Source organism: Lissotriton helveticus, chromosome 12, assembly GCF_964261635.1.
Source record: "Lissotriton helveticus chromosome 12, aLisHel1.1, whole genome shotgun sequence".
Lineage (NCBI taxonomy): Eukaryota > Metazoa > Chordata > Amphibia > Caudata > Salamandridae > Lissotriton > Lissotriton helveticus.
The window spans coordinates 691,064,575-691,078,861 of record NC_136073.1 but is presented as its reverse complement, the minus strand read 5'-3'; the positions used below and the strand labels follow the sequence as shown (position 1 = coordinate 691,078,861).

Sequence of the window (14,287 nt, the reverse complement as noted above, 5' to 3'; positions counted from 1 at the left end):
GCTTGATGTATTACATGCTGAAGGTGTAGATGTAGATCAGCTGTTTGGGCTTTCTTATCAATGGCAGCATGACTGCGAGAACTGTATGGTATCAAGTACTACTAGTGTAGACTCAGAAAGATTTATATATTTAACTTTGCCAGACAGTAAATCAGTCTCCTTTAATAAGCTAGTAAAAGCTGCTAATCACAGCATGGAGTGTAGCCAATGTAAATCTGAAATGATGTCCACATTATTTATACGAACATATGGCCAGTACGTCATTTTAATGTTCCAACGATGTAGGCCTGATGGAACAAAATTGACAACTTTAATAAAAAATGTTGTAGCTTCGCAGTTGTCAATATCAGGAAGGACTTTTGTAACTACAGCAATTATATATCATGACGGCCCTTCAATATCATCAGGACATTACACAGCTTATTTAAAGTCTAGAAATGGCTGGTCATTCTGCAATGATTCTGTTTTAATTTTCACAAAAAAATTGCCGTATGACCTTAAAAACTCTTACCTGGTGTTTTTAAAACCAAAATTTTAGGAAAATAATCTCGGGATATGATCTGTGGAATTTCAAGAAGTTCTAATGGCTCCTACACAATTTGGCCTTGAGGATAAGTGTAGTTCAGAGACATAACTTCTAATCAAAGGATTGGACATCATGGAGATGTATGTGCACTTTAAATGAGTTCAGAAAAATTGTTTCTTTTCATAAGCTAATTGAAGCAGCCAATCAAAACATGGAGTAGAGGGAATGTAAGTCTGCAATGCTGTCTACTGTTTTACATTGCTTTGTGATTAAAAGTGATGTAGAGAATTAAATAATTGTAGTAGTCATAGAGGTAGTGTAAGTCTGCTTCATATTAAGCAGTATCAGTGTCATAGGAAATGTAGAACATGACTGACCAAGAAGGGGAAGATATTACTATTCCAGGATTGTGAAAATGATCTTCAACATTTTAATTCTGAAAGTTGCGGAAATGCCAAATGATGGGATTGGCTTACAAGAAATCCAAGAGTTATAAATATCTCTGACTAGATTTGGCCTTGTGGAAAATAGTGGTAGAGAGCAAGAAGTCATTTATTGCATGTAACGTGTTTTTAAAAACGATGGAGGTTTTCTTTCAGAAAGTGGCGGGCTTAAAGTAATAACAGCACAAAAGAGTGTAAGCTGTTCATAGGACATCCTTGGACGTCATGGAAAGTAAGTTAACTTTAAGGAGTTCTGAATTTTATTTTCTGATGTTGTATGGGTTTTTTAAACACAATCATTTTGATTGTGTTTTTTTTTCCCCGCTGTTACATGATGAATACCTTCAAGTCACTGTTTTTAGTGAATTTTGATACATTCTGAGAACAGCAAAAATAAACCATTTAACATGTATAATTAATTCTGTACTGTTTGCATTTATGATGTATATGTAGAACTGTGTAGGAGGCATGGAGAAGGTGAGTTTTCTGTAAGTGTTAAATTTATTGTATGCAGTGCTGCACTTCTACGTATTCTTTCATATGCTGGACTACATCTGCACAATGAGATACCTAAGCAAAGGAAACACAAGTGATGTGATTGTGAAATGAGCAAAATAAATTGCACATATTTCAATTACATCACTTGAGTTTCCTATCATTACGAATCACATTGTGCAGATCAAGTTTAGGTCTGTCCAGGGAAACATAGGAGGTTTCTACTTTGTTGAAGAGTGCAGTGGACATGACTCACTTCATTAGTAGACTTTCACAGATATTATCTCCTCTGTACACTTCAACAAGTGTAAATCTCATCTTGAACTCTGAGTAGGCCTCACCTCAAACAAATCTCTGGATAGGAGACATGTTATTGGCATACTGAAGCGACACTTTTCTGAAACAAGAGCAATGCAAAAGATGCACCATGTTTTAAGATAGGCCTCACTTCATCTGCATCAAGATACTGTTAGTTTAAAATGTATATCTTTAGCATTGTGTAGAGGACCTGGAGAAGCAGAAGCTTCTGTCAGTGTCAAAGTTGTTGAAAAACTATTTGTCCTTCAATATTTTCCCTTGTCTTTTGTAATTTTTAAATACATATTTTAATTTTTTTTCAAATGTTGGTTCTCTCTTTCACAGATTGAAAGTATAGAAATAAAATGTGATTAATTTAACGGCAATTACAAGGTAAATAGTTGTACTCTTTTCGTTACATTTCTATCACATTCACCTACTATTAGATCCACTGCTTCACTTCTTTAATACTCAGTTTCCTGCCTTTGCTACTTTCCTCATTCCTTTCTCTATTACCTATTTACTCAACTCCTTCCACTCTTTTTCTCAGTCCCTCTGTTCTCATAGTTCCTCAGTCTTGTTCACTCACTCCATCTCTATTACTCTTAGTGTCTGTGAATTACTTTCCCAACTTTTTTTTTTTTGGGACCGCTTCCTGGGAAGTTGCCCGGTTTGCAAACCAGCAGCGTTATGGCAGTCCACCATTTTGTGTTTCGTTCGAATCAAGATACAAGATGGAGGGCAAATAATGTTCAGAATAGGTAGAAGGGGGCACGGTAGATGTATCTTGACCCCCTTGGTTTTCTGAGGGTGGCTGAGGAGGACCATAGTTCTTCACTCTTGTTCACTCTCTCTGTTTCTATTAATGTCACTGTTTATGACTGATCAAAAAAATGTTTTTTAAAAAAGAACAGTAACTATAAGGGAAGGAAATAGACAGTTATGTTAAAAGAAAGACAGCTATAGGGAGTAAACTAACGATACTGTTACCTACAATCCACTGCTGTTGATGTTACTGACCATGTCATGAATGATGTAATATGTGAAATCATCAACAGTGGATTGTAGGTAACAGTATCCTTATTTTACTCCCTAGAGCTGTCTTTCTTTTAACATAACTGTGTATTTCCTTCCCTTATAGTTACTGTTCTTTTTTAAAAAATATTTTTTTGGTTAGCTTCCGGTACGCGTACCGGGTAGCGCTCCGGGAGCGAACTAAGAGAAATACAGGTTGGCAGAGTTCCAAATATTCTACCAATTTTTTTATAATGGGGAGTTAGTTCTGAAAAGAACTTTTTTTTTTATGTTTTTGTTGTTTTATATTCTTTTTAGTATTTTTTGAACATTTTTTTACTTTTTTTGTATTTTCTGAACGTTTTTAAAAATTTTTTGGTTTTTTTGGGGGGGGGGGGAAACAAAAACGATCCATTATAAAGGGCTCAACAGGAGCAAAAAAAAAAAAAGAATTTATTTTTTGGTGCGTTTTGTGCAAACATTAATATGATTTTGAATTGCTCGCAAAATCAAAGTGATGCTACTTTCTCTGTAGCAGATGAAAGCGCCACATTCCACGCACACTTGTTTTACGTGCCCAAACAACATTTGGATGTTTGCAATCACCTCCCTCGCCTCTGGTCCCGACACCTCTGGAACCACCGATCTTCTTGCCATTTGGAGGGGATGTTGTTGTTGGTCACGTAGCTGGGCAGCACTATAGTTATTTGGGTGCCACCTACTCATATGCCGATGCATAGTATGATTCCCATAACTATATTTTTTATCGGTGCCCCTTGACAATCTGTCACCGCATATGCGGCAAAACACGTAACGAGCATTCACTTTCTTTTGCCCCTCAGGAATTCTGTAGAATTGCCAGATATAATTCTCCTGTCGATTGTACCTCCTGGGCTCCTCTGGCAAAAACTCATGCTCTTCCTCCTCTTCCTCCTCTTCCTGTTCTTCCTCTTCTTGCAGAATTACTTCTGCAGGTGGTCCTCTCTTTCTTGGATTTGGTGGAGGTGGTGGGCTAGCACCAGCTGAAGCTACTAATGAAGCCATCACAAAGTCTCAATAAAGGGTCTTTCTCTCACCAAGATGAAAGTCAGAGTGATGAAAGAAGGAGGGGTTTTCATCATTTGGGAAAAACAAAAGTTCTAAACCAATGAAAAGTGTCCATTTTAGATCACATGACCTTGTATTACATCATTAGGAAACCAAAAGTGAAATGAACCAATGAAAAGTGTTATTATCGAGTCACATGACCTGCTATGTTTACATTACGCGGTCGGCGCCGCGCCGCGGATCGCTTCCGGTTCGCGTACCGCTGCGCTTCCGGGTACGCGAACGTAGCACGTAATATGACGTATTACGCGAGAACGCGAAACGTCATGCTGACGCGAAGCGTCGCGATGTTGTTTTGTAACGCGAGAGGTGCGCTAAAGGAACGTTTACCAGTTCGCGTACCGGGTCGCGCCTCCGGATTGAGCTAACGGGAAGCTAACCGGTACGCGTACTGGGAGCGAAACAAAAAAAAATAAAAAAAAAAATTGTATAAAAAACATGTAAAAAATATTTTTCTTTTTAAAGAATAATACATTGTAAAGGTTTTGATATTAGCTATTAAAAAACCAATGAAATTCACTGAAAAAACCATAGGTTATAGACCATATATAGTTAGGAATTAGCATTTACAAAACCTTAAAAATTCACTGAAAAAACCATAGGTTATAGACCATATATAGTTAGGGATTAGCATTTAAAAAACCTTATTTTACTCACACAAAACCATTGAAATTCCATATATAGTTAGTTGTACTAACTATATATCACGCACCCGCAATCCACTGCTGATGATGTCACATATTACATCATTCATGACATGGTCAGTGACATCACTGATGACATCACTGATGACATCACTGATGACATCTCAAATGACATCACTGATGACATCACTGATGACATCTCATTTGACATTACTGATCACATCACTGATGACATCATTCATGTGATGATACAATGAACCTCTTCAGACTCTAATATAACCTTAGATACACTCAGTGTAAACAGACACTCACAGACTGTCACTCATCCATGGAGTTACTCACACACCTAGTCAGTCTTGCAAAGAATCAATCACACCTCGATTTCCTCAACTATATAGTTATACACACCTTACTTATTGGAACATATAATAACACATATTTACTCTGTTATACAATCCCTGATACAAGTTCACAATAATCCATACAGCCACTCACACATTCACTGGCTCTTATGCACAGTTATTTATATATGTCAACTATCACATGTACTGTGTTTTACATATGTACTTACTTTGACATGTAGCACTGAGATATCCATTCACTCACCAATACACTCATGCACACAGTCAACCGCCCATACAGATGTTTCCACATGCACTTTTGAACCCATACATCTAGTGAATCAACTGCTCACACATCTATGCACAGAGTCATACACCTCCCAGACACCCACACACACACTCAGTCTCCCATACAAATACTTGGGCAACTAATCAATAACCCATATAGTTAGTCATATAGCTAATGATCAACACATGCATCAGATTACAAAACAACAGACACAATGATGCACAATTTAAAACAGTTTAGTCACTAACCCATGCACTCAGTGAGACACATTTAATCACTCACTTATACAGTCAGTCATGCACCTACTAAATCCTTCATCCAGACACTTATACATCCACTCATTCTTCAATATGTAAGACATATTTTAACTTTACAGAAGCATACAGTCACTGGATGTTGTCATCAGTGATGTCATCAGTGATGTCATTTGAGATGTCATCAGTGATGTCATCAGTGATGTCACTGACCATGTCATGAATGATGTAATATGTGACATCATCAGCAGTGGATTGCGGGTGCGTGATATATAGTTAGTACAACTAACTATATATGGAATTTCAATGGTTTTGTGTGAGTAAAATAAGGTTTTTTAAATGCTAATCCCTAACTATATATGGTCTATAACCTATGGTTTTTTCAGTGAATATATATATATGTATATATTAGATAGATAGATAGATATATTTATGTTATGCTATTTTAAAATAAACCCTCAACTGGATGGCTAACTGCTCCTGTGTGTCGGTGTCCGGTTTCTCAGAAAAGATCGGGTTTGGTTGGAATATATATATATAATTTTTGTATTCACTGAAAAATACAAAGGTTACAAGGGCATTATAGTTAGGTTCAGATTTTACACACACAAAACCATAGAAATTCAGCAGTTACAGTTATGTCAAGGAACTATAACTTGGGCTCTCCCATGGTTATCTCTAATTTTCCTAATGAAGGTGTGCTGTACGCAGGGCTGTACGCAGGGCTGTACGCAGGGCTTTAAGTGGTAAGAAAAAACTGGGGGATCTCTCAAAGGTGCGCGGTCAATGTAATTAAGGGCGTGGCTTAAAATCACGTAAGCTAAAAAATCTGTGTTTCACACAGAGTGCCGCCCGGCTTGTATTTTGTTGTTTCTATCAATGCTTCCAGATATATGATACCACAAGTCACATCATACCTACAAGTCAGGACTATTGGCTTTGTCAATGGTTGCTAGTTGCATACGATAAATAAGCAACAACTATGGCTTGTATATAAATTTGAAAAAACTTCCACTTAATGCCCTGGTGACACCACGACAATGTTGATGCTCCTAAGTTTCAAAAAGAGAAGGGAAATCCAGAGAGAAAATAACTCTCTTTAAAGCATTTCCCTTTCTCTACAACGCTTACCACGCGCACATCGATGTCACTGCTGTCCGGAAAACAAAACGGGCTGCCTGTGCCGGAGGACAAAACAGAGCCCGATAGAGACCCGTTTAGTGGCCCCCTTAAAAAAACTGCTGATGCTCAGACCCGGTGAGACCCGGCCCACTTAATGCCCTGGCTGTACGTCTCTTTTTTATAACCGATGCCAAAAGCCTTCGTGACTTGTCACCCCTATGACGGAGTCTTTGGTGATAATTCCCCGGAGTTTCCCACACAAAAGCTAGTTAACTTTGGAAATTGCAATATTTTCGTCTACAGATGTCAAATAACATTCTGCTTGATAAGGGAACTAATGATTAATTAGCCTTTATCTTTGATAAGTAAACAAATGTCTCACGATATCAGCTAGTCAGTTGTATCATATACAGCCTTACAGATCCATGTAGCATCTTTATCTGCTGAGGAGTAGCTCAAATTCCCATTCTATATCCTTTGATGTACCCCCCACCCCCACACAAACACACCCCAACTGATGCCATAGAAAACCAGATAACCATCAGGCACCAGACATTTCCACCTTATCACTAGAATAGTCGTGTATGCCGGATGTTATGGAGGACATGCCTACCATGTGCTGACTGCATACCATAGGAAATTTGCCCACCATCTCTACGAGGGATGATCAGTTTGTGCCAGGTTTTTCCAGTTGCGAGTGATCACCACCGCCACTATATATCCGGGATTGTCACTGCATGCAAGGAATGGTTCTAATGTGCTGGCTATGCACACTGTATACTGTAGATACAGTGTGCATTGTCTGTTCTGCATTGCCAACACATGCTAGGGATGCCCACGACCTGCAAGGGATTCCAACCATGTTCCAGGGAGGATCACTAAAGATTCTGTAGGAATCAAATCCTCAAAAAACATTATCCACAATGATAGACTTGCACTCCCCTGACACACTCATTCTGCTTAGGTAACCAGCAGCCCCTATCCTCCATTGTCTCTCTCCATGAAAAGCGCTAACCCACCACAGAGCAAAAACATTTACTAACATCCACTGAGAGATCCCCTGCTTTTTCTTTTAGGGCCACATGGCCACCTTTGTCTACTGCTTGCTCCGTAACTCTGACAGTGGGCGGACATACGGCTGTGTTGGGAAACAAACGTTTTATCATTCTCTTGCACCCGATTGCATCTTTACTGGCTATTCTTAGGGGCAGAGTTTCATTGGTCTCAAGCACTGGCGCCATGGCTCAAAAATGACTATTCCCCTCGGGGGCCAAAGCAACCATGCCTCAAACCAACCTCGGCCACCAAGGCATGCTTCCTAATCCTCTTCAGCACGTTTTATAGATGACTCGCGTGTGAGGGACAATCATAATTGAACTTGCCAGTATCATCCTAGGATGCCACAGCACCTTGTGAGCATCTTTATTTATTTTATTTAAAGAGTTTTAAATAATGCGGACAAGAACACAGGGGGTATCAGAGCGCTTTATAGAAAGGTAGTTACAAGGGTACTAGAAATATAAACAACATTAGCACAGGAAGGACCAGAAAAGGACAACATCGGTCCCAACATTTAAACATTTCAAAAGCAGGGAAGAGTAAGAGGGCGAACCCTAGGGTGAGACTGAAGGACTGATGAAAGATTCTTTCAGCAGAACCCTTTGACTTTCTTAATAAGGTAGCAAAAATTAATATCACAGCCGAACAGGATAGGACAAAACTAATTGACAATAACAATCATTGCTGTTCACTCAGGACAAGGGTAATGTAGCGCGTTCTCAGATGGGCTCGGGGACTAGCCCAGAAATGTCTTCATCTGAATCTGTTTGACTTCCCTTTTGAAGGAAGCTGTGGAATTATTCAGTCTTAATTCCAGTGATAAAGAGTTGCAAATTCTTGGTGCTATACCTGAGACTGCTTGATTGTATGTTTTCTTTTTATGGAATTTCTGTGGTTTAAGTAGTAAGGTGATGGAGCCCCTAGAGTATCTGGAGCCTCCAGAGAACTCAAGTTTTTGTGCAAGATATAGTAGGGTGTTGAAGAGTAGAGCTTTGTGGGTCATGCAGGCAATTTTTGGATGTATCCTTGCTTCATACGGGAGCCAATTAAGAACTTTTAGCTCAGACGAGATGTGATGATAAAGTTTGAAGCCTGTGATGAGCCTTGAAGCGAAATTGAGGCAGTCTTAAGTGGAGCCATCTTCGCTCTCGGAAGTCCACAAAGGGTTGCACTACTATTATCCAGCTTAGAGATCACTAATGCTTGCACCGCAGTTTTGAGGTCGTTGTGGGGAAGGAACGGTTTTATTTTCCTTTGGATGCTCAACTGGAAGTTTGCTCCTTTGGTGAGAGCACTAATGTGATTCTGCATGTTCAGATGTCTGTCAAGTATTATTCTGAGTGAGCTCGTAGAGTCAATGATATTTGGAGTGCAGTTGAGGGCTGTCAGTTGGTGCCCTATTTTGCAATGACTGGGAACTGTTCATCAGAGGCAATGAGGAGGAATTCAGTTTTGAGAGCATTCAGTTTCAGATGATCGAGTGTTAGCCAACTTTGTGTTTCTTGTAGCACTGAGTTGAGAGATCTGATTTCCTCTGGGGAGGAGATTTACAGGTACAGTTGTGTGTCATCGGCATGCATGTGATAATAGATGTTGGACACTTTCAGGATTTCTGTTAGATGTTCCATGAACTGGTTGAAGAGAGTGGGTGAGGGAGTGCACCCCGCGGTACTCCCAGAGTGAGCAGAGAGGGGTTGGACAGGGACTGATTATCCTTCAGCCTTTGGGATCTATTGTGTAGAAAAGAGGCTAACCAGTTAAGCACCGTCCCTGATAATCCCATCATGTGCTCCAGTAGTGTGATGAGGATATCATGTTTGCCTGTGTCAAACGCAGACGAAAGGTCAAGTAGGATCAAAAGGCATGATTCATTTTGGTCCAGTAACGTAGTGCATCATACACAATGTGAATAAGAGCATATTCCATGCTATGACCTTGCCTGAAGCCGGATTGAAATTTTCAAAAAGTTGGAATTGTTCAATATATCTACATAGTTGGGTGTGAATGCATTTCTCAAAGAGTTTTGCCAGTGTAGGAATGGTGGAGATTGGACGAAAATTGTGAAGATTAGTCTGGTCAGCCGTTGTTTTTTTTTAGGATGGTGTTGACCAGCCCAGTTTTTAGGCAGTCCAGGATTGACCCTTGAAGCAGAGAGACATTAACTATCTTCTTCCAGAGAGGGAGTATGGATGTTCTGATCTCCTTAAAGTAGTTCGGAGGTACGGGGTCACTGAAATGGTTGGAAGGTTTCAGAGTAGCCAGAGTTTCCCTAATGGTGCTCTCATTAAAGGTTTGGAATAAGCTCCAAGAGGCATTGTTTTTGGGTGGGAAACCCAGACGTTTAGGAGGCACAATGAGCCTAGAGGATACCAAGGTGGCAGGTAGATTCTCATGGGCTGCCCGCAGTTCCTGTTCAATCTTTAGTTATTTATCACGGAAGAAGAAAGCAAACTCCTCACAGTTCGGCTGCTGACATGGTCCTGCTGAGGGCGGAATAGCTGGGTTGTTAGATTGAAGCTTGAGGAGTTCAAACAGCTTTTTGGGACTATTTCTTGCTTGTTCTAATTGTTCTCTGAAGTAGCTAGCTTTAGAGCTTCTGATACATTTGTTATATCAGTTTCTGAGAGATCTTAGCTGACTAATATGGTACACGGAGGGCAAGGATCTCCAGATACATTCTGCTAGTCTTAGATTTCTTCTCTCAGTATTTAGGTTCCCTTGTACCAAGGTTTGGAGATTTTGGAGGGTATTCTTTTCAGTTGTAGTAGTGCCATAGCATCTAGTATGTTGGACATCGAGGGATTGTAGCGATCTATGAGGTCATTGACAGCAAACCTGTCCAGGGGAGGAGACAAGATGCTGTCTGTGTGGGAGGACAGATCATATAGGTTAATATTTCTCACATTTCTTTGCCAGATTCTAGGCATAAGGTACTCTTGTCCATAAGGTACTTTAACCCCTTGGCTGCGGTGGCAATTCCGCCGCAGCGCTAGGGGGGAGAAGGGGCCGCGCGGCGCTCCCATGCTCGTGACGGAACCGCTCCGTCACGAGCCTCGGGCGCGCTGTGCTTGTGACGGAGCGGTTCCGTCACGGCCCCGCCCGCTCAATGGAACGCGCCGCGCAGGCGCAAAATTAGCGCCGCGAAATCAGCGCGCGCAGGCACGCCGAGCGGGCCGTGACGGAACCGCTCCGTCACCAGCACAGCGCGACCGAGGCTGGTGACGGAGCGGTTCCGTCACCAGCATGGGAGGGGTTAAGGTTCTCACACTCTTCTTGAAATCAAGGTTTATGCTGGTAAATCAATGTCGGCGAGTCAAGTGAAGGCTGGCCTGCTTCCTCCGCTCAAGAAGCTCTAGGTCTGAACTCACTTTGTATGATGTATGAAGCAATTTATACCAAGGGAACCCTGGCATACATATCTGTAACCTCGCAATTTCTGGACAGTGACTTTGGAAAAGTTTGATTTGAGGAATTTGTAGATGGCTCACACCATGACCCAAGGTTAGAAACCTTTCACTGATATCAATGTGGGCATTAGACTAGAAAGAGCAAACCGAGTATAGTGTTAAAAGGTGTGGTTTGAAGTAAATATGTAATAGCTTTCTGTGGTAAATAGACGTAGATGACGCTGCTGGAAACAGTTACCCAAAGAAGTTCAGGGGCCCATCACTGATGGAGTTGCAAACCTCGCCAGTGTCCATTGGGACTGATCACTGAGGGGACCGTACAAATCTCGATTCCCTTTTAATCGTAACACAATGCTGTCAGATACTGTGCGACGTTTATTTTGAGTATGTGTACTTTTAATGTGCATATTTGGCTTTCATCAATGTTTGCATTTTTTCTTTTACCCATAATACTTAACATTTACTTGATCTCTTCCCATGTTGCCTTTTTTTTAAGGCAGGGGCCGTCTCCTTTCTCCTCAATCTACCCCTTTGCTCTTTTATTATTTTAAAGCAAATTGTACCCTTACACCATACATTTCCATTAGTGTTACCTTCATTCCTTTTTTTGTTGTCACATCTGCATTGATCGTAACTTAAATATGATACATTAATTCATCAGAAATTAATATACCAGACGTAACTTGTGTCATAGGATAAACACAAAAGGTGCAATAAACTAGCTTTCTAAGTCTGTTTTTAATTATATCTTGTATATCTATTTTTTTTTAAATGTATTTCCCCTCCCTCATTCTATGGTCGATTTGTTTTTAATGTTCGTACATAAAAGCTTCCAGAAATTTCCAAGTGTGTCCTTTCAACTTGTGAGCAATGTTTGACGCAGTCTAAATAAATCTAGCTTGTCTCCAGTATTGTACACAATTCCGAAAATGTTATGTTCTATAAAACCAAGACCTAGGGGCTATTTCACATACGTGATCTAGGGCCACATGTATCAAAGTATTTTGATTTCGCAACCAGTGCGAATCGCAAAATTTGTCTATTTGCGAATTACCTTTCTGAATGTATGAAAAGGCTTTGGCATTCGCAATATAGGTAATTGCAATTTTTAGCGATTACCTAAATTGCGAATGCAAATAGGGAATCACAATTTGTGAAACCTTAATGCACATGTAAGAAGCCTTTCCTAAATGTGAACTGTGCATTTTGGAAACACTATTACCATCAACTTCAAGTTGATGGTAACAATGTGCAAACTTTGAAAAATGCACAAAACTACATTTTTCAAAGTGGCATGTATCGTACTTGCCCATAGGGCAAGTGTGTGCCTTACATTTGCACTTTTTTTAGGGGGGGGGCTTAGGCCCCCGGGCACCCTTGCCTTTGCATTACCTAATTTGGGATTGCCAATTAGGTAATCGCAGTTTGCGTAATGCAAGACCATTCGCACCTATGGGCCTTGAGGCCATAGGAATGAATGGCGTCACAATTACAAACGGCGATTCCCTAATTGCGTTTGCATTTTTAGGAAATCTCTATTTCCTGTCTGTTTTGCTACTTCGCATTTTGCGATTACCAAATAGCAATTTCTTAGCAATCGCAATTTTTAATTGCAAAGGGCTATTTTCAGACATGTGGCCCCTAGTATCTTCGTCCAAAATCGAGTTAACTTTTGGACCTGTTAAGTGTATGAAACCCATCAACGTACATCAGAAGTGCAGGTTAACTCTCAGCGGGTCAACAAAGAACTCTTAAGTACATATTCTAAAAGCAAAAAAAAGGCATTAACAAACTGACCATGTTGTGATCCTGGAAGGGTTTCCTTTAGACTGTACCTCTAGGAAGCTTTACAAAGTTTTCCCCTATTTGGAGAAACCACGAAATCCCAATCCCAGTCATTTACTATCTTTGGCAAATAATCTTGCAAGTAGTTTAGTCGCCAGTGGGGAACTTTAATCCTTGGTGGTCAGTGTCCATCCGCTCGTTCTTGGACGAAATGTCTTTCAGTGCAGTTACTGTGTTTGTTTTGCTCAGTTAGGTCAGGTTGTGATTAAAAGAAGAAATGATGAATACATCACCAGGCGACAAGGGAGGGAGAGCTCTGTGGGCGAGTGAATGTTGTAATAAGCGAGAACCAAGGTATATGTTTAGTATGTCAATATCATTTGTAGGAGGATAATTACGCACAGAATAAATAGCGTTATCAATTCTGGACATTGTTACAGCACTGAACCTATGTATTCTCTTCCTCCCTGTCTCAATAGGTGGTCTGAGCACTACCAGCGATGCCAGCTTTGCCAACATGAGTGTTTTTGCTCCAGGCGGGTAAGAAGAGTTGCCACCGTCAGATAATTGGCCACTGTCTTTATCGTGTTATGTTATGTTAAAGGCTCTATATATCGTTCAGCATGCGCTTTAGGAAGATTAGCCCCAAACGATGGATTTGACCTTCAACGCCCCAAACGATGGGTTTGGCCTTCAACGCATGTCTCCATGTTTGTATCTTTATTTTGGTTGTGCTGTTTTGTTTTGAGGATTGAGGCCTCTACCGATTTGGTGTGGGTTTCTTATACCTATAGTTTATAGTTCCCATGTGACCCTCTGTTTTCTTACTGGCTTTATATGTGTTCCCAAACTTGAAGGCACCAGTTTTTAAAATAACTGAAAAAAGTGTTATGAAATTAAATTCCCCTTTTGTTTTCATTAATTTAAGACTGCTGCCTAAAAGTATTTGCAAAGAGATTTTTTTTAACGGTGTACTCTTGAATTAAATTGCCAATTTGTTGTTCTTAATTTTAAAAAAACAGCACGATGTTTTTAATGAAAAGAAAAATGTTCTATATGTGAACTGCATTATTACCCACTCCTGGCCGCTGGGTGTCGCTGCAGCGCTGTTCTTTGGTGAAGCGCGATTCTCCTGAAGCGATGGCGGTCCTGTGGAAACCAATGATTCTAGAGATGCTTTTTATGAGCGCCGGAGAGCAGACCGCTAAGAATGAAACCAAGCCTTCGAAAAGGAGGTTGCATCGACGACCTTTCAAATATTGGATGGATTTGGACAGTGCTCCTAGTAGGCGGGCCCTAAATCGTTGGGTAATGCTATATTTCCGCTGCCAGTTACCCTGAATGATTGCCCACTTTGTTGTGCTCGCCATATTCGCGTCCACAAGTGTAGCATCAGTCTATATTTATAGACAAGTACACCTGTTTTCAAAGTATAGCTAATTCATTTGTGGTGCATAATTTACTTTCGAGCAATACTACAGAGCATGATACACAGGAGAGAGCC

The 14,287-nt window shown here is 40.4% G+C and overlaps 1 protein-coding gene across 1 annotated transcript in view; it reads left to right on the top strand.

Annotated features, from left to right (window-relative positions):
- The window catches only part of VAC14 (VAC14 component of PIKFYVE complex), a 1,984,055-nt gene that overhangs the window by 835,600 nt on the left and 1,134,168 nt on the right, over positions 1-14,287 (top strand). The window contains exon 11 of the mRNA XM_078670682.1: positions 13,263-13,323. Coding sequence (XP_078526808.1) covers positions 13,263-13,323 — 61 coding nt within the window. The remainder of the gene's footprint in view (positions 1-13,262; positions 13,324-14,287) is intronic.